The sequence below is a fragment of the Cebus imitator genome, unplaced genomic scaffold (assembly GCF_001604975.1).
Source record: "Cebus imitator isolate Cc_AM_T3 unplaced genomic scaffold, Cebus_imitator-1.0 Scaffold107, whole genome shotgun sequence".
Taxonomy (NCBI): Eukaryota; Metazoa; Chordata; class Mammalia; order Primates; family Cebidae; genus Cebus; species Cebus imitator.
The window spans coordinates 6,687,075-6,706,761 of record NW_016107422.1 but is presented as its reverse complement, the minus strand read 5'-3'; the positions used below and the strand labels follow the sequence as shown (position 1 = coordinate 6,706,761).

General features: G+C 41.8%; 1 protein-coding gene across 6 annotated transcripts in view; it reads left to right on the top strand.

Moving 5' to 3' along the window:
• The window catches only part of FANK1 (fibronectin type III and ankyrin repeat domains 1), a 144,136-nt gene extending 129,266 nt beyond the window's left edge, over positions 1-14,870 (top strand). The window contains exons 4-13 of one of the 6 annotated variants that reach the window (XM_017537906.2): positions 2,396-2,477; positions 3,534-3,608; positions 4,413-4,478; positions 4,896-4,944; positions 6,392-6,438; positions 10,098-10,263; positions 13,705-13,848; positions 14,330-14,407; positions 14,500-14,544; positions 14,653-14,870. In XM_017537906.2, coding sequence (XP_017393395.1) covers positions 2,396-2,477; positions 3,534-3,608; positions 4,413-4,478; positions 4,896-4,944; positions 6,392-6,438; positions 10,098-10,263; positions 13,705-13,848; positions 14,330-14,407; positions 14,500-14,544; positions 14,653-14,718 — 818 coding nt within the window. In that variant the 3' untranslated portion in view covers positions 14,719-14,870. The remainder of the gene's footprint in view (positions 1-2,395; positions 2,478-3,533; positions 3,609-4,412; positions 4,479-4,895; positions 4,945-6,391; positions 6,439-10,097; positions 10,264-13,704; positions 13,849-14,329; positions 14,408-14,499; positions 14,545-14,652) is intronic. The other 5 variants (XM_017537908.2, XM_017537907.2, XM_017537911.2 and 2 more) reach the window with 5 other exon arrangements.
• The last annotated feature ends 4,817 nt before the right edge of the window (positions 14,871-19,687 follow it).

Here is a 19,687-nt window from a genome sequence, read left to right as displayed (position 1 = left end):
TTTAGTAGAGACGGGGTTTCACCATGTTGACCAGGATGGTCTCGATCTCTTGACCTCGTGATCCACCCGCCTCGGCCTCCCAAAGTGCTGGGATTACAGGCTTGAGCCACCGCGCCCAGCTAGAATGAGTTTTATGTGTTGTTACAGGTGCTTCTATCCAAATGACTTGTTTTTATATTTTTAGTGGCAGTTGAAGTTTGAGATGAGGAGAAAATGGCACCTGTCTGGTGGGATAACAGAGACTTTTATAAACATACCACCTTTTGTCTCCTGGTTAGTAACATAAAGGGAAACAAGCTATGGGTTTAGTTCGTCCACCTACATGTAGATGAGACGTGTGATAATTTTAAGTCCTTCATTATCTAGTTCAGTGTTCCCATTTTGGTACTACTGACATTTGGAGACTGGATGGTTCTCTGTTGTGGGGGACTGTCCTGAGTACTGTGGATGTGGGGACTGGATGGCTCTCTGTTGTGGGGGGCTGTCCTGAGTACTGTGGATGTGGGGACTGGATGGCTCTCTGTTGTGGGGGGCTGTCCTGTATACTGTGGATGTTCAGCAGCTTCTTTGGCCTCTACCCTCTGGGTGTCAGTGCACCATCCCCTTAGTTGTGGCAACCAGAAATGTCACCAGATATTGCCACATGTCCTCTGGGGCATAAAACCCCGCTCCTACCTAAGCCCTTCTAGTGAGACCCCTGGGCAACGCCTGACCTCCCTTGGAAGGCCAGGGGCAGCTGTGAGCCTTGGCCTTGGGCAGGTTATCATGCGACTTTTATTTGAAGCTTTTGGTCTAAAAAAATGTGTGGAACGATGAAAAGGAAGTATAATGTAGCTAAAAAAAATGTGTAAGAGATTGGCAAACTCTAGCAGACAAAATTGTTATTTCAAAATAATTTAAACTTGGCATAAATTTATCTTTATGAAAGAAAGGAAAAGGTCTCAGCTACAGATCATTCTGGTAGAAATCCCGTTATTCTCCTGTCTCACCGTTTCCCAGTTTGTATGTTCCCCAAGTCGCTGTGCACCACTGAAACCCCCCAGGGAAACCCAGAGAAAATTGTCTCCTATGCCCAGGAACTGATACCCCAGAGAGACTTTCTACCATGAGGAGCAGGAAGAGGGAGGCCTGCTGATCTCTCTGGACCAGACTGTAAGAGGGAGGATGAATGAGCCCCAGGAGGCAGTGTGGGGTGCAGTGGGGGAGGCTAGGATAGGAGTGGATATTTTCTTTCCACAGAGTTTAGAGTAATAACGGGCTGAAAGTGGGCACTACAGCGTAAATGAGCGTGGGAGCTAATGGTTAGCTCTTTTCATGCTAATCCCCTAGAGCCTAGCACAGGACTTGGCATGTACATTATTTAGGTTTGTTGAGTGAGTGAATGAGACCTTTGAGGTTACTTAGACCAGGAATTATGCACTCAAACGCTTGCCGAGTGTGGGTGAGGGGCTGGGCGTACAGCTGGAGTACATAAGAGGTGGTGGGGCTATATCCACGGATGATGGCAGCTGCCACTACTGTCACGGCAACAACAGGTGTGTGCTGGGTGCTTACGACGTGCCAGGTGCTATTCCAGGCGCTTCACTTGTGTTATTTCATTTACGCTTAATGGTGATAATTTTTAAAATCAGAAGGTGTAAAATAAGGAACAAATGAAACTATAAAGGCCTAGAAAGAAGGGCAGCATCCACATAACCCTTTTTTCTCCCTCTGCCTGCTGGCCTCCCTGGGAGCTAATGTCCCCTGCACAAAGGACGCCTTCCTCCCCTGCTGTTGCCCATTGTTCTTTCAGGCTTCTGGACTTCCCTGGGCAAGCTCTCTCCCTAATTGGAGTTTCTTCCAGGGCTCCCCACCTCCCTACCTCCCTACCTACCTACCTCCCTACCTCCCTGTGGGTAGAAGCCCTTCTGCCCCCACAAGCTCAGAGCAGACAAGGCCATTCCTGGGAAGAACTGAAAAGTTTAATTTCAAATGTTAAAGCACTTTGTCCTTTTTTGTTTATCCAAGTAGTTTAACATCTCTTTGGCAAATAAAACTAGCACGTTGTGACAATGGCTGAGGTTTCCCTTGCTTGTAGGAGACATTTATTAAGTCTTATGAAATGTGAAAGGATTATTTCCAAATATCAAAATAACATTCACAAAGCAACACTTTATAACTTGAAAATGTCCCAAGCCTTTAGGTCAGTCAAAATGTTCTCTTAGTATGTGAAAACAAGGTCTTTTTGGGTAAAAAAGGCAGTTGAATAGGAAATGTAAGATGTACTTACAGGACTAGCCAAGCGCCTTCTTGGAGATGATCCCCTGAAGGCCGCAGGAGGAAGATGGCAAGGAGGAGAAGAAGGAGTCTCCTTTCCTGATGTTCTGGATGACTGCCTTCCATCTCATTTCTCCAGGAGAGCCCATAAGTAGTGAGCACTTTCATCGGGCTGTCAGTGTGAATGATGAAGATTTGCTTGTCCGAATACTTCAAGGAGGGTGAGAGAACTCAGCCGGTGTTTTTTTTTTCTCCCATGCCTATGAAATGTGTAGAAACATACATGCAGTAGCTTCACTTTGTTTTCCTAAAATTTCCCATGCCTTTGAAACTGCCTCCGGAATGGATCTCAGGTGACTGGTGTGACTTAGTAAACTATAGTTAATAAAGATGCTCCTGAAGCCCCAGGTAAATGTTAAATTTCATAATTGTGTAATAGAAATTGTAAAAGGAAATTACAAGGCTGGGTGTCCTATTTTCTTCCCAGAAATAATTTCTGTCTCTTGCTTACAAGCCATTTAGGCAAATTTCACCCCCAAATGCCCATGTCTAATTTCTGATGAAATGAGGGAATCACCAAATCAACTGCTTTCTAATTTAAAAGGTTGATATAACACTAGAGGGAAAATGGTGAATACAGCTGCTTCAGATGAGATGTTTGAAGCTGCCTCCTAAATGAAAAGTAGGCGATGTTACCTAGGTTCTTTTCGAATCAATAGTTTTGAGTACCCTAGAAGACAAGTCATTTGTGAATTTCAGCTCTGTAATTTGGAGCTCTTAAGAGAAGGTTCCCACAAAAAGCCAAAGCAGCTATGCTGGAGCATGGGCGTGAAGACCTCTGTTTTCTTCTCTCAACAGCACTGCTCTCCACCTGGTAGGTGAGATGTGAGGCAAGGGATAAAGCCTGAGTCTCCACCAATATACAGATTCATGTTCGGTGAAGCTGAGAGTCAGCAGTGAAGATATCGTCCTCAGCTATCTTAAAGAGCTGTCGGACAGTGCTTTGTCTGATGGCATAATAGCTTTCAGCCGAAGAGAGTGCCTATTTTAAATGAAATTACAATTTTCTCTTTTATTATGCATTTGAATCTTATAGAATATTAGGGATCTATTTTAGAAGATTCTTAGCAGTCTAAGACAAGAAAAGACTTAATGACCCTGAAGAAATTAGTAACATGAGTCATGTTAGCCACCAAAGCCCCATGAGAACCACCAGCTTTGAATCTGCAGGAGCTATACGGAGCATGCTCATCTCTTTTCTCTGTGTTTTTCCCAAGCCATGTTAAGGTTGATGTTCCCAATAAGTTTGGCTTTACCGCTCTCATGGTTGCTGCCCAGAAAGGATACATCAGGTATGCCTTTTCCTTTTTTTAAAAAAAATCTCTCTTGGGGATTTAACTTTTTACTTTATTTAAGGGCTCTGGTCAGGATAGGGATGGGAGGGAAAAGGGCCATAGAGGAACCCCACTTCTTTTGTGTTCCCCAAACCATACCATATGATGGCTTCGAAATCCAGCTGTTATAATCAAGTTACACAACACGCAGGAGAGAATGTAAAACATGTAATCGTATGTTGAGGAAGAAAGGTAACCATTTAATTACATGCAATATATTTTATATGTTTTTGGAAAACTGGTTATTGGAATTCGAATTTCTCTTTTTAAAAAATGTAAAGAGAAGCTTATTCTGGAAAACTTTCTGCTAGGTTGCTAAGATATAATTTTCACAGATACACTCTTATCTGTTCCACATAGAGGTAATTATTAATGCTTTATTTTCATTTATATTTTAATTAAATGCCATTTGAAAAAAATAGAAATGTGTTTTCATTAAATGCTACCATTTAAAAATATTTTAACAATGGCCATTCAAAGGGTAGTGAACTATTTCGGTAGCACAATTTGCTTCATGTGCTTTAGTTTGATTTTAATGAATAACTTGTGTCAAAGGTGAAAGCCCATGTATTTGGAATGAAGAGGTAGTTTTCTGGTTTAGTGATGCCTGGTTTTAAAACCAGCTGGCTTCTTGAAGGTGCCGGGAAGAAACTGTCGCAAAGATGCATCTTGGATACTGCGTTACCCATTTTTACTGGACTGTTGTGGGCTCTGAGTGATCAAGGTGACTTATTTAGCTACAGTTAAGTTTGTTTCCTTTAGGCTTGTGAAAATCCTAGTTTCTAATGGCACAGACGTGAATCTGAAGAATGGAAGTGGCAAGGACAGGTAGGAGGTGGGGTATGACCAAAAACGTGCTCATGTTCTCAGAATTGTGTTGCTAGGCTTGTGCCCAGAGGACTGATTTCACCCAAGCAATTTTTCAGTTTCTTTTGACAGTCCTGAGAGGTGAGTGGGTCCCCGGGGAAAGATGTTGATGCTAAAAGCCAGCGTGCTCGCATGGCCTTGTGCTTCAGCTCACCAGGGCGCTTAGGGGGGCATCTGTTGTAATCTGTGGTGACTTCTCTGGTGTGGCGCCTGTGCCTGGTGAACACGCGGTGCATGGGAAATGGCAGCTACAGAGCAGCTCTCGCCAGCTCTGTGCTGGGCATGGGCGCAAGTGCCTGTCCCCAGCAGCCCATGCCTCTCAGCCCCCCGCTCCATTTTAGCCTCACTCTTTACCCAGAATCTTTGCTGTTTCTAAAGAAGCAGAGAGAAATCGCCACCAGAGAGACAGCCAGAGCACTTTCCTGAGGTGAGGGGCACAGGTCCCCTTGCAGGGCTGAGAACGTTACAATAAAAGCTCAGGGGAAGAACACGAAGCACATAAAGCACAGATGAGAGTGCTCTGAAAGACCTAGAAACACTTGCGAGTCTAGTCATTGGAGTGAATTAATTAATTCCGACTAACCCGTGTTTATTGACTGATTACTACTTGCCAGGTGCTGTGCTTGGTGCTTGGGTGAAACAGTGAGCAAAATGCCAGGCCTCGGCTTCAGGGGCTGTGGTCACGACACACACGGAACCAGGGCTTGGGCACTGCACATGGCATTGATGGAACAGCTGCCAAACACTCACCTTCTTCTGGCCAGGCGTGGTGGCTTACGCCTATAATCCCAGCACTTGGGAGGCCGATGTGGGTGGATCACAAGGTCAGGAGTTCGAGACCAGCCAGGCCAATATGGTGAAACCCCGTCTCTACTAAAAATACAAAAATTAGCCGGGTGTGGTAGCGTGCACCCGCAATCCCAGCTACTTGGGAGGCTGAGGCAGGAGAATAGCTTGAACCTGGGAAGCGGAGGTTGCAGTGAGCCAAGAGATTGCACCACTGCCCTCCAGCCTGGGCGACAGAGCGAGATTCCATCCCAAAAAAATATAACAAAACAAACACAAAAAAACCCCAAAAAACTGACCTTCTGCGGCAGGCCAGAAAGAAAACCCCAACTAACTTCTCAAATCAGAAGGCTTGTCTTCTACATTTACATTCTCTGGACACAATGCAGCAATAGATTTTAAATAACAATATCTTAAATATCACTTATACATTTAAAAAGTATTTTTCCAAATAACTCATAGGTAAAGTTGAGACTAAGCTATCAACTCCAAGTTTGAAAAGAATGGTCAAGTCTGAAAAGGGAAAAGGAAAAATGTATAAGGAGAAAAGGAAAAATGAAAGAATTAAAAGTAGACATGGATTAAAAATTAAAGATTTTTGAGAAATGTAAGAGTTGCCTCTTAAACAAAAACCTATACAATAAGATACACCAATCTTTTGTAAATCTAAGAAAAAAGAAAAAAAACCTAGAAGTTTGAAAGAGGACAATAACAATGGCTACAGAGAAAATGTAAACATGAGAAGAAAATGGTGTTTGTGTCTATAATAGTAGATAATTCCATTGAAATGGATTCTTTTTCTGAGAAAAAGAATTTAAACCACCAAATCAACCCAAGAAGCAGAAAATCCAAAATTACCAATATCCATGCAAGAAACAGAAAATTCATTTAGAAATTACCTCCAATCTAGGCTCTGTGGCTTGATTGTTCTGCCAGTGAAGCTGTTGAGATTTTCTAGTCACTGATAATAACCCTGGGTTTTTCCAGAGCAGAGAGGAAGCTGGAATTCTCCAGAGGATCACCTTATTGCTAAAATCTAATATTAACAGAAAAAAAGCTATTCGTATGTTTGTTTGTTTGTGTTGTAGGTATTTATAAATCTCTTCCATCCCACCTATGAGGGCCATACCAGAGGGTAAGGTATTAGGAAATCTTTTAATGTAACACTTCCCATCAGTAGATTAAAGGTGAAAACCTTTATTTGTGTAGAGCGAAACAAAAATTGGGTGTAACTTGGCATGTTTATTAAAAAGTGTCTTATTTTTTAAAGTGAAGGATGCTTTCAGCCTTTGAACAGTGTCTGACACATGGGAGGCAGGGAGTGTCTGTTGAATAAAGAATCCCTTTGATTGCAGCATATAAAGTTGTTTTTTTTTTTTTTTTTAATCAGTCAGCCAGTGTCATTCTTAGTATTGGCAGATTCCTTTCCAAAATTAGTAGTGAAGCCCAAGAGAGTGGTGGAGAACTTGATGTGAAACCCTCATCCCTCTGAGGATGTGGTGTGACCTGGGGCAGGCTACTTAACCTCCCTGTGCCTTAGTTTCATGTCCATAAAATTGGAATAATAGAAGTACTTACAGGTTGTAGGCATTTAACGAGTTAATATGAAAAATGCATAAAACAGTTCCTGGCATATGGTACATACAGATATACTTTGTTATTTCATGACTAGACAGTATTTTGAAGGCTGATCCACTTGATATGCACTGAGGTAAGAGGTATGATTTCTTTCCTGTGGAACCTAACAGAATCGATTTCAAAAACTTGGACTTAATAAGGAGGCTCAGAAAAGCGGACAGCTACAAGGCAAAGACAAGACTTTCTTAAATCCCTGCAATTACCAGTTAATAAATATAATGGGGAAATAAAATAGAATGAAAATAAGAAAAGTAGGAAATCTGAATGAAAAAATAAACCTAAAAACCTTACTGAGTGATATAAAAATTTAAGAAATAAAGACATGTCATACGTCAGCATGGCAAGATTGACTATTATACAATTTTTAGTTCTCAAATATTGCATGGAGGTTCAGTGCAGCCTCCAATGGAATTATTCTTGGGAACCTGTCAAAATGATTATAATGTATCTAGAAGAACAAATAGATAATATCTACTAATTTTGATATTATTTTGTCAAGGAAGAATGTGGAAGGACTTGCCTTGATGGTTATTAAAATGCCTTATAACATTATAGTAATTAAAGTAGTATGATACTGGAACAAAAAAAGTAGTAGAATGGGATAGGAATCCTCAAATAGATCCCTATCTACATAAGAACCTGGTGTATGGTGATGGAAGCAACATAAACCAATGAGGAAGGTATTGGCAAAATAGGATGTTTGAAGGAAAAAGTCAAGTTAGATCTTGGTCTCATAGCATGCACCAAAATAAATTCCAGATGAATTAAGAATTAAATGTAAAAAACAAAACCATAAAAACAAATGACCAGAAAACACAGGCACATTATTATTTGAGCTTGTAATGAGAAAGGAATAAACACATTGGAAGGAGTCATTAAGGAAAAGATTATACATTTAAAAAAAATTATGACGTTAAGGACATTCCAGGGAGATATTTACAAATGTATTATAGACACATTATGGCATTTTTAATGTATAGAACATACGTATGGCCATACATATCCTCCACAGCAGCCTGCACACACAGTAGAAAAAGCAGTTTACACAAGAAGACAATTTATAGCAGAATCAATATAAGCAATTTATATAAAAAAGTTTAACATTACTAGTAATAAAATATTTTCTCCCTATCAAATTGGTTATTAAAAATAATCATGTTGATAAAGATGCCGTGAAATACCTGTACTTTCAAATATAGTTGATAGAAATGTAAATTAGTATAATCTTTCTGGAAAGCAATTTGGAAATGTGCATCCAAAGTAAGCCACATCCATGGACACAGCGATCCCATTTTTAGGAAACAATCAGAAATGCAAATAACACTAGTAAGGGTGTTAGCAGTGACTCTTTGAGGAGACCAGGCCAGTTATCTTATAGAATGTCCTATGTTCTGGATTTGCCTGTCTCCCACCTGTGGGGCAGGCATTTCACTTGTTCCTCTATCCCTTTATTAACAATAAAGTTAAGACAGGTTTAAGGACTTGATTGCGTCAGGTGCCATCGTTCATGCCTGTAACCCCAGCATTTTGGGAGTCTCAGGCAGGAAGATCACTTAAGGCCATGAGTTTGAAACCAGCCTGGGCAACAAAGTGGATTTTTTAAAGAATTAAACAAAAAAAAAATTAAAGGCTTAATTAGACTCAGATTAACACTTTTTGCAAGAATACTTCAGAGCTAGTGTTGTGACTGCAGGTTACATCCATCGGGAAGCCTATGATGCAGGTTGTCTCCGGTAGCGATCTCAAGTAGCGATCTCCGGTAGCGATCTCCGGTAGCGATCTCAGGTAGCGATCTCAGGTAGCGATCTCCGGTAGCGGTCTCCGGTAGCGATTTCCGGTAGTGATCTCAGGTAGTGACTCTAGGTTTCATTACTTTTTTAGAGTGATGATAGCAAATTTTCTTTTTTGTAAAGATACAGTTTTCCCATTACACTTTGAAAATAATCTTTGGGGTAATAATTCATTGCTGTGTGAATATTCCCTTCCCCATTAACTTCTTTTTTTTATTTTTGGAGACAGTCTTGCTCTGTCATCCAGGCTGGAGTACAGAGGCACAATCTCGGCTCACTGCAACCTCTGCCTCCCAGGTTCAAGCGAATCTCCTGCCTCAGCCTCCTGAGTAGCTGGGATTACAGGCTCACACCACCATGCCTAGCTAATTTTTATATTTTTAGTAGAGATGGGGTTTCACCATGTTGCCCAGGCTGGTCTTGAACTCCTGAGCTCAGGCAATCCGCCTGCCTCAGCCTCCAAAATTGCTAGGATTACAGGCATGAACCACTGCACCTGGCCTGCCCATGAACACTTATCCAGTAATTTCAGTATCCACTGATGATCCTTGCCTGAATCAATTATTTAATTGGGAATTGCAAATAAGGGGTTTTCTAACTCCAGAGTTACTTTTATATTTGTTAGCTGGCAGTCTTCTATGAAAAACAGCTCACCAACTGGGGATGGACTACATTTTATCCTTAAAAAACAAAATATTTAGTTTTTTTCTTAAATACCAATTTTTAGAATAAGGAATTGGTTTGATAGTTATCTTTAATAGTGTCAGAATATTTTTTTCTTTTTTGAATATCATGGACTTTGGATGTTTTAAAATCCAATCGTTTACCCTGTTATGGTCACTATGAGATATAATTTACATACCGTAAAATTCACCTTTTAAAACATACAATTCAGCATTTAAAAATGTATTCACAAAGTTGTGCAACCACTACTACTATCTAATTCCAGAACATTCATCCCCTCCCCCCACAAAGAAACCCTGTACTCTTGAGCAGTCACTCCCCATTACTCCTTCCCTTCAGCCTCAGGCAACCACTCACCTGCTAGTTCTGTCTTACTGATGTGCCTATTCTGGGCATTTCATATAAATGCAGTCAGACAATATGTGGCCTGTAACGTCTGGCATCTTTTAGCCCAGTGTTAAGGTTCATTCATGTTTGAAGCTCTCCCTTTCTAAGATTCCATTGTATGGATATACCACATTTTGTACATCACTTGATGGATACGTGTACATTTTATATGAGCAAATCCATGGCTTTTCCACTCAAATTAGGATTTCTTGGTTTGAGACAGGTAGGGTAGAATGTGGAGCTGAGTTTGGTGACTGTGCTTATCATCAAATGCTGCTTCTTCCACATGCTGCAGTCTAATGCTGGCGTGCTACGCGGGACACCTAGATGTTGTGAAATATCTCCGGAGACACGGTGCTTCTTGGCAGGCGAGAGACCTGGGAGGCTGTACAGCTATGCACTGGGCTGCAGACGGAGGCCACTGCAGTGTGATTGAGTGGATGATCGAGGATGGCTGTGAGGTATGGGACCTGCCCTGTTAACCACGCACACGCTGTTAAGAATCTGAAATGCTGCTCCATGGGGTCTAGCAGAGGCAGCGCCTTTGATTAGTCAACCTTAAAAATACTGGAGAAATTTTTCTGACTTAGCAAGAAAGCCCCAAAACTTTGGGAAAAGAGATCATTGTAGAATTGACATGATAGTGAGCTTTCAGATTGTCGTGGGGGTTTATCTTGTGTAGGGAAGAGAAACAGGTCTGAATCCAGAGCTGGACCTGATGCTTCTACCTTTTTTTTTTTTTTTTTTTTTTTTTTTTGTTGTTTTTTTTTTTTTTTTTTTTTTTTTTTTTTTTTGAGATGGAGTCTCACTCTGTTGCCCAGGCTGGAGTGCAGTGGTGCAATCTTGGCTCACTGCAACCTTTGCCTCCCAGGTTCAAGTGATTCTTCTGCCTCAGCCTCCCTAGTAGCTGGGATTACAGGCATGTGCCACCAAGCCCGGCTAATTTTTGTATTTTTAGTAGAGATGGGGTTTCACCGTTTTGGCCAGGCTGATCTCAAACTCCTGACCTCAAGTGATCCACCCGCCTTGACCTCCCAGAGTGTTGGGATTACAGGCGTGAGCCGCTGCACCAGGCCTGATGATTCTACTTGTTCTTTTGTTCATTGGCTTATTTCTCTCTTCATTTAGTCTTTCACCAAAGCTTTACTGAGCATGTACCAGATATTATTTCAAGTGCTGGAGATAGCAAGATACTAAGAGCTCTTATAGCTATTGTGCTTCTTGTTGCTTCTAAAATTAGACAATTTTTATTCTTAGTTTGTTTTAAAGATTAGTCATTAAAAAAATTTCCAAAGAGCAGACTGACCATATCAAGAATAGATCATTTCAGTTCTTTGTGTCTTTACCTGGAAACAGGCAAGTTGGTCTACCTTTGATTTCACGTTACCAGAAAGTGCAAATTTGATTTAGCAAATAGAAGCAGTGTTGATTGGACTTCTACAGATATTTGAAGATGGGTAATTAGAATCAGATCAATTATGGAAACTGCTGATAATTTTGAAAACTTTAGTTCAAGACGTTGAGAAATTAGCTACAAATTTCAAGGCATGGAACTAAAGAACGATGGACAAAGTGCGGTGCTATCCGTGACTGCCAGATGGCGTGTAGGGTGCTGAGAAATGAAGTCGATGACCTGGAAAATCAACTCAAATTGAGAAAAGCCATGTCTCCTGGAAGATGTCAGTAGATTTGTTCTAGATTGTTTCTGAAGGGTAATTGCGGGAAAGTGAGGCTGCAGTTATGGGATCTACCTGGTTCCTGCTGCTGCTTTTGGAGAATTACTTTCCTCTTGTTTTAGAGACAGGGAGGCAGAAGAGAGAGCCTGTGAGAGGTAGAGAGAGGTAGAAGGCTGAGCCTGTAGGCTTCCGTGGTAGAGCCGGGCCCACGTGCCACATATGGTAGTGACAGCCACATGCTGCTTGTTTGGTTTGTGATCAACTCTGGGCAGGTTTTGCACCTAGTAAAAGTCTGTGATTGAAAAAGAAGGTTGTACTTTGCTGAAGTCAAGCATCCAGGCCAGGCGTGGTGGCTCATGCCTGTAATCCCAGCACTTTGGGAGGCTGAGGCAGGTGGATCACTTGAGGTCAGGAGTTCGAGACCGGCCTGGCTAACATGGTGAAACCCTGTCTCTACTGCAAATACAAAAATTAGCCGGGCGTGGTGGTGGGTGCCTGTAACCCCAGCTATTAGGGAGGCTGAGGCAGGAGAATTGCTTGAACCCGGGAGGTGGAGGTTGTAGTGAGCTGAGATCATGCCACTGCACTCCAGCCTGGGCAATAGAGTGAGACTCCATCTCAAAAAACAACAAAGAAAGGGAAAAGTAAAGCATCCACAGTAGGGCAAATCTCAGGTATCAACATTTAAATACAGGAGTTTTGGAAATGTAGGCTCTCTGGGCTTCAGATATGAACACACTAATTTGGGGTAAATTCCATCCTTCTTTGAAGCACTGGAACTACTTTGCAGAGGATAGAACAATAAGCATGGATGTGTTTACTATAGATTTCCACATGACTGGCCTGGGGGCAGATGGATGATGTCAACATGAGTCTCTCCATGTTCGGCAGATGGCTCACCTGATGCTTCTGAAGCCCATGGGAAGGACTTGGGGGCCAATCAGGGCATTGCCACCTTCTTCTGAAATGTAATGATTATATACTAAGAGTGACTTATTCACTTGGTGACTTATTTATACATTTCTGCATTTAATGAGCCATGTGACCTCAGAAAAGGCACTTCTCTGAGATTCAGTTTGATCATTTGTAAACCAAGAATAAAAATACCTACCTCTGATTAACCTTTAGGACCAAAAGAGAAAATATGTGTAAAGAGGGTTGAAAACTGTATAAAGCATCATGTAATATGAGGCTTATTTTATTATTCTTCAAATATAATGAAGTGTGTTGCCCACAGGTTAGTTCTTTGCATGAGGGAGAGGTGCAAATCCAAACCATGTTGCAGTGGATAATCTTATACATAGAAGTACCCTGAGATGCCCCCAAGATCTCCTGGAAATTCTTTGTTCTTCCATTCTGATGTTTTACTAAAGCTATGGATCATCCTTGAGTAATTCTTCTGTAACAGATTGTGTGTGTGTGTGTGTGTGTGCGCGTGTGTGCGCGCGCGCGTGCATGCATGTGTGCTTGTGTGCACATGGTATGCATGAGTGTGTAGATGCACACGTGCATGTGTGTGCCTGTGTCTGAGCACACACACGTATCTATCTTCAGCACCACTCTTCATGGATTGGCGAGGTCTTCATTGGAATTGGAAGAGACAACATTTACATCTTCCTAATCTAACATCTTTATTTTAGAACACTAAACCGAGAGATTTCAGCGTAGAGAAGACAGTCGGGAGACAGCCAGCTGATTACATGCATGCTGTTTTGGAGAAGGCATCAGTCAGACTTTTCAGACAGAGTTCGTGTAATGAATCTGGTTGTTCTGTATTTTACCTGTAGGTCTTCTGCCTAAAGTTGTTATTATGACTGTCTTGTTCCAGAAAGGATGTAAAGCTGCTTACAACGATACATAAAAGTAAGAAAAATGAATGCTAGGTGAGGAAAATTAGTCGAGAGAATAAGAATGCTCCAGGGGCCAAGTGGAAAGTCGTTCAGTTAATTTTTCTAGCCCATCTTTTTTCTACTTTAAAGGATGTAGATGAAGAAGCCAGTGGGGAGACCCTGAGGCCTCTCAGCACCCTCTAATGCAATTCTAACATGTGTCCTCACAGCATAGAAATGTGACTTAAATTAGCACAGTGCAATGAACTCCTACCAAATGTGGAAAGACGGCTATCTAAGTCTGGGCGCTGGGGCAAGGAAATACTCCTTTTATAAGTTCGAATCATTTTAAGGAAAAGAAATTGGGCTCAACACAGCTGTTTCTCTGGCCCAACAGGTAGACGTAGTGGACACTGGTTCTGGATGGACCCCACTCATGAGAGTCTCTGCAGTGTCGGGAAATCAGAGGGTGGCCTCTCTTCTAATTGAGGCTGGGGCCAATGTGAATGTGAAGGACAGAAATGGAAAGACGCCTCTTATGGTAGGTCGTCCTCCCGAAAATAGGCAGTTTTCTGCATGGAATTAAGGTCAGAGCTTTTTCTGCGCCTCCACCAGCCCTTGGCTTTGACTGTGTGTGTGTGTTCCCTGTCGGCTTGTTCAGAAGGGCATGAGGCCGTTACTAGAATACGTTTCTTGTCTTTTTACAACCATTTCTTTAAGGAGTAAAGAACCCCTGTCCCCAGGACCACTGTGGGGTCAAAACAGATCTGGTGAAACAAAGAACAAGCTGCTTTCTGTCCTGGTTTTAGCGTGGAGAGAGGGAGAGTCCGTTTCCCTGGAGTTGCTACTGTTGCAGCTGCAGAGGAAGCGCTGTGCCTGCAGCCCACGCGAAGCCACAGTGGCCCTTTGTGGGTTGCAGGGGGGCTGCTGGGACTCCGCACGTGCCAGGCTCATGCTTCCTGCTGCTGTGTGTGCCCTGGAGGGAGGAGCTCATGCACACCACCCTGGGTTTTGTTTTCTAGGTGGCTGTGTTAAATAATCATGAAGAGTTAGTTCAGTTACTTCTTGACAAAGGGGCAGATGCAAGTATAAAAAATGAGGTAAATGAGTCCATCTTTATCTAAAGGTTTTCCTCGGAGGGGGAGAAAGAACGTTTATAAGCATGTAAAATTTTTGTTGTTTCCTGTTTCAGTTCGGCAAAGGTGTCCTAGAAATGGCCAGAGTTTTTGACAGACAGGTTGGGATGCTCTTTCTGCCTATCAAGGCTAATTTTATAGCCCTTTAAGACTCAGAAAAACCACCAAAATCCTGGATTACATTCACCTGTCTGTTTTTGTTTATCTAGAGTGTAGTCTCCTTATTGGAAGAAAGGAAAAAAAAACAGAGGCCGGAGAAGTCTTCTGTCTGCTGATCAGAGCACCACTCATCTGCGAAATCCACATAAAACAGTGAAACGTGACTGTTAATCTAGGGATGGGAAATTCTGCATCTTGGAGGGCTGTACATTTATTTATTTAGTTGAAGATTCAGTGTTCCCACTTTGAAATACATCTTTTTACCTAAGCATGCGTGTTATGTGGTGCCATCGTTGGGCGTCTTTAGAATGGGGATGTTTTCTTACACTTGTGCCTTTTAGAGTTAGACATGAAACAAAATATTTATGCACTGGAGCTACACAAACACACATGGGTCTCCCACTCCCGGCTCCTGCCCCGCAAGCTGTCCTTCGGCCACGCTAGGCCTTGCTGGAATTCTTTCCCTCATGTGTTTTCAATTAAATCCTCCCCTCCCAACTTGGGGCTTCCAGGCTGGTTGTCAGGCCGCTGCTCCCTCCTGGAGTGGCGCTCCTCCGAAAAGCCCAGGAGTTTTCAGCCGTTGGCTTCACATCAAAGCTCAAAATACATATTTCAAGACTCCGATTCTATTCTATTAGAGGTGTCTGGTTGAGGGTCAGCCTTCTTAGACCAGACCTGTGAATGTGTTTGCATATCTCACGCCCTGACAATGAAAGACTCAGCCTGCTGGTGGGTTGACGACGTAGCCAGAGAGTACTATATTAAATTTTGTCTTCAGATCAGAAGGTTTTCTGATGCTGATCATGCAGTTCCTAGACAAGCAGGAATTAACCACAGCCATGTCTGCTGGTTGGAAGCTTAAAGACACAAACGTGGTAGAGCTTCAACTCAGCAAACACACTTAAAAATCAGCACAAAAATGAGTGTACAGACCACATGAATTTTGTGTCTCCAGAGGCACACTGGTTAACTTGGCCCCATGAGCAAACCAGCTACAAAGGTCTGTATAGGAGTGGATTTTTTTTTTTTTTTCTGTAGGGAAAGACTAATAAAAGGTAATTAAAGCTCCAAAGCTTTTCTGAGGGGCATAGTGAAAAAGCACACAATTCTATTGACATTAGCAATCGGCTTTATTCCAGAGAGCTCACAGAACATTCACTTTAGGAATGGGATTTGTGGGCCATATTCCCGTCCTTAGATATTTCATGAGTGTTTTACCTTGTGTACAAATGCATATTCCTTTAGATTTCCCAGATTAGATTTTTAAAACCTCTCCAAAAATTGGAGCACATTTACAACTCTCCAAAGCTCCCTCCTTTTGTTGGTGGTCAATGTCAACGTTCACTTTAGTTGCATTTTTTTGGTCTGTTGTAGATTGTATTCACTAGCCTGTTCTGTGGAAGGCATGCGCATCCCTTCTGGTTGACGTCAAGCTTGGCAAAACTGTCTACCCTCCTGATAAATATCGAACCATCCTTATATTCTTGAGATCGTCTCCCTGGGTTATGGTGGACTGCAGGATTCTTCATGCTCCTGTGCTATGTACGTTTACTCTTTTTCTTCTTTTTGCTTAATGAGAAGAGAAAGTGATCTATACACTGTTTGACTTTTCCCAAAGAGCAACTCATAGTTTTATTAGCTCTATTTTTTACTAATGAACGTATCCTTATTTCTACAAATTCATTTCTTCTATTTTTTCCCTGAGGGTTTATTTTATTCCTTTTTTAACTTATAGTAGATATTAGATTCCCTTTTTCGTCTTTTACAAATTAATATGTAGATTTAAGGCTATGAATTTTCTCCCAGTACTGTTTTAGTTATATTATTATAGAAGTTTTCTCAACTTTTCTGATGAAAAATTCAATTGGGAGAACTTGCTAAATACACATTTTGTGACCCCATCTCAGCTCTCTGAATCGGAATCTCCAGGGAAAGGGCATGGACAGTGGATTTTAATGGGTTTGAACATGCATCACAGGTGAGTTCTTCTAATTCAAAGAGTTTGAGAATCTCTGCCATCACGTGTGCCATTACAAATGTTTTCACTTGCCATGTTCTAACCTGCAATTCATCTTTGAAAACTAATCAATCATTACATTTCTAGGGTATGGAATTATTTTTTGAGATTTTTTTTTTCCTCAAAGGCACTTAGAAATAAGATACATTTTGTATGTTTGGAGTATCCTGTTAGATATATATATATCAATTATGTTTGAAGTTTTGTATGTACTAATGTTTGCTGGCTTGCTTGATCATGGGTGAAGAGTAGTAAGAATAAAGATTCCTTTGGCCAGGTGCGGTGGCTCATGCCTGTAATCCCAGAACTTTGGGAGGCTGAGGTGGTCGAATCATGAGGTCAGGAGTTTGAGACCAGCTGGCCAACATGGCGAAACCCCGTCTCTACTATAAATACAAAAATTAGCCAGGCACAGTGGCATATGCCTGTAATCTCAGCTACTCAAGAGGCTGAGGCAGGAGAATCACTTGAACCCAGGAGGCAGAGGTTGCAGTGAGCTGAGATCACACCATTGCACTCCAACCTGGGTGACAGAGTGAGACTCCATCCAAAAAAAAAAAAAGACCCCTTTATTCTTGTTAGCATGTTGTATATGTATTTTTCTTTTTCTTTCCTTCTTTCTTTTTTTTTTTTAAGACTAGTCAAGTGCAGTAGTGAGAAGGGGGCAAAGAGTAGAACAAGGAGCTCGATCTGTAACTGACTGTGAACAATCAGTTGAGATAACTCACTACCTTCAGACCAGCTATTTTTCTTTTTCTTTAGTTTTCTTTATTAAGTTGGATGCTGGTTTTCTTAAATTTGTAAATAGATATCTGTTTACACTTAGATTTTCATACCAAATAACTCCGATGTTAGTATCTCTCCTGCTTACTTTTTGGATTTCTTATGTAAATAAGTTAATAAATTATTTGATAGGTTATACATTCACATTGTTCAAAAACTGTATCAACTTCCACCCCCCAATGCTATGTGTGAGCATCTTCCCTCCTGTCTGACGCGTTCATGAGATTCGTAGCACACACCCCCTACCCCCAGACCCTGCCAACCATTCTTAGTTTCTTATGTACTATTCCAAAATGTTCTCAAGCATCTATACATGAATGAGAATACATTTTCTGCATGAAAGATCTTCCCCAAATTTTTGTAACATTCTCAGTAACAAATAGACACACATTGACATTTACCTGTATACTATTTATTGGGTTTAATATTCATAACAATAACTTTTTTCTACTGAAATAGCAGGTTGTGTTTACCTGTCAAACCCCAATATGAGAAATGTGTACAAAAGCAACAGACTGTAACATAAAAAGGTATGTGGAAAAACGAGCAAACCAAAGCATGATACATGGACGAAGCACTATAGAATTCCTGTGCTGGCTTACGTAGCTGTATCTTTCATCTGTACTGTGCTAAATAGCCTGTAGCCAAGTTTTGAAGAGTTACAGGAACAGTAGCCACACATTAAAAGAATCGGGCATTCACTGCAGCCTCCCGACGTGACCTGATGGGAGGGACAGGAGAGTGATTCACTCTGCCACCATTTTTCCTGCCTTGGATTTGTAGAGGACTTTTTTGGTCTAATTTGTTTTTCCTATCACTGCCCAACTAAGCTGCCTGCTTATAGGCCATGAAAGTAAAATGCCATTCGACATTTTTGCAAAACTAAAATAATCACATGATACTTATTCTTTGGAGCATTTAAATTGCGTTAAATGGAGGACTAAAGAGTGTATAGGAGAATCACGGGGAACAGAGAACCTTTTTGAAGATGATGTGGAAGGTCAGGGTGGGTTACAGGGCATTCAACCTAGAAAAGCCAAATAGCTTTAAATTGAGAATGACTTTTTGTATTAAATCTTCTGGCTATCATGATCTATTACTGGATATTTTAATAATTTTATAGTTATTCTTAGTTTTTCTCATATGAAACTAATGGCTGCACTAGAAGCTGCCATCACTCTTCCGAAAAGTAAAGAGGGGATTTTCTCTACGAAAGAAAGAAAATGGCACATTCACATGTAGGTAAGTAGCTTCTGGAAACATCCTCACTGCACAGAAATGGTTCTCAGCATGGGGCTCCCAAACTTTCTTGTCATATGTCATTTGTTTTACTATCAGAGTTTTCAAATAGGGTTAAAAAGCAATAGATAGCAATAGAAATTTTAGAGTGAGTTAAGAGAATTTTGTAATTATAGATAAGTTGATTTCCTATGGCTAACTTCCCCTTCTAATTAGAACAATGTATTGGGTGGGAGGTCCTCTGCTGGACTAAAGGCTGGTGGGGTTGCTCTGGGCTGCAGTCCTAGGAGGCTTGGGCTTTGGGCATCCCTTGGGTGGGCCTTGTAGGGACAGCCACCCACCGCAGCAGTCACCACTTTGGCTGATCTAAAGTGGAAATGGAAGTAGTGATATGACTGTCAGAAATTGGAGATTCATCGGCCTGGGGTTTGATCTGGGAAAGCGACTTGTGTCTGGGTCATAGGGAAAGGCAAACAGATATATTAGCCACTGGCTTCCTGTGGGCAGCTGTGTTGAATGAGTCTGCTGCTGAGTCACAGCGAGTAACTGCAGCAGCCTAGGACTGGCTTCTAGCATGGGAGAGGAGGAGAAAGGGGGGTCCCGTAATGTCCCCCAGCAGCCTGTCATAGCGTGTGAAACTCGCAGCCTGAGGACCCCACCTCTGGTCAGCACTAGTGTTGGGAGACTTCTGGGAGGGTTGTGTGACTTTCACTTGGGTCACTGGTGTCTGGCTGGGGCCATCTTGAGAGCAGTGAGGAAGGATCTCCAGCCTGAGTGTGCCGTGGGCCCCCAGAATATGTAGGGGAGCCCTGCATAGCAGTTGTAAATTGAGTAAACCTCACGAGGAAAGTCTTCAGGAGTTCAGAGTGCATGAGAAAGATCTGGCCCTGCTGCCCTGGCACTGCCTTGTGCCCTTTCAGCCACTGGGGGTCTCACTGGCTCAGAGTGCATAGTAAACATCAGTGGAGAGGGGGCAGGAGGACTCTCGGCCCTGCCAGTCAGCCTAGCACCAGGCTTTTTTTTCTTTTTTTTTTTTTTTTTTTTTT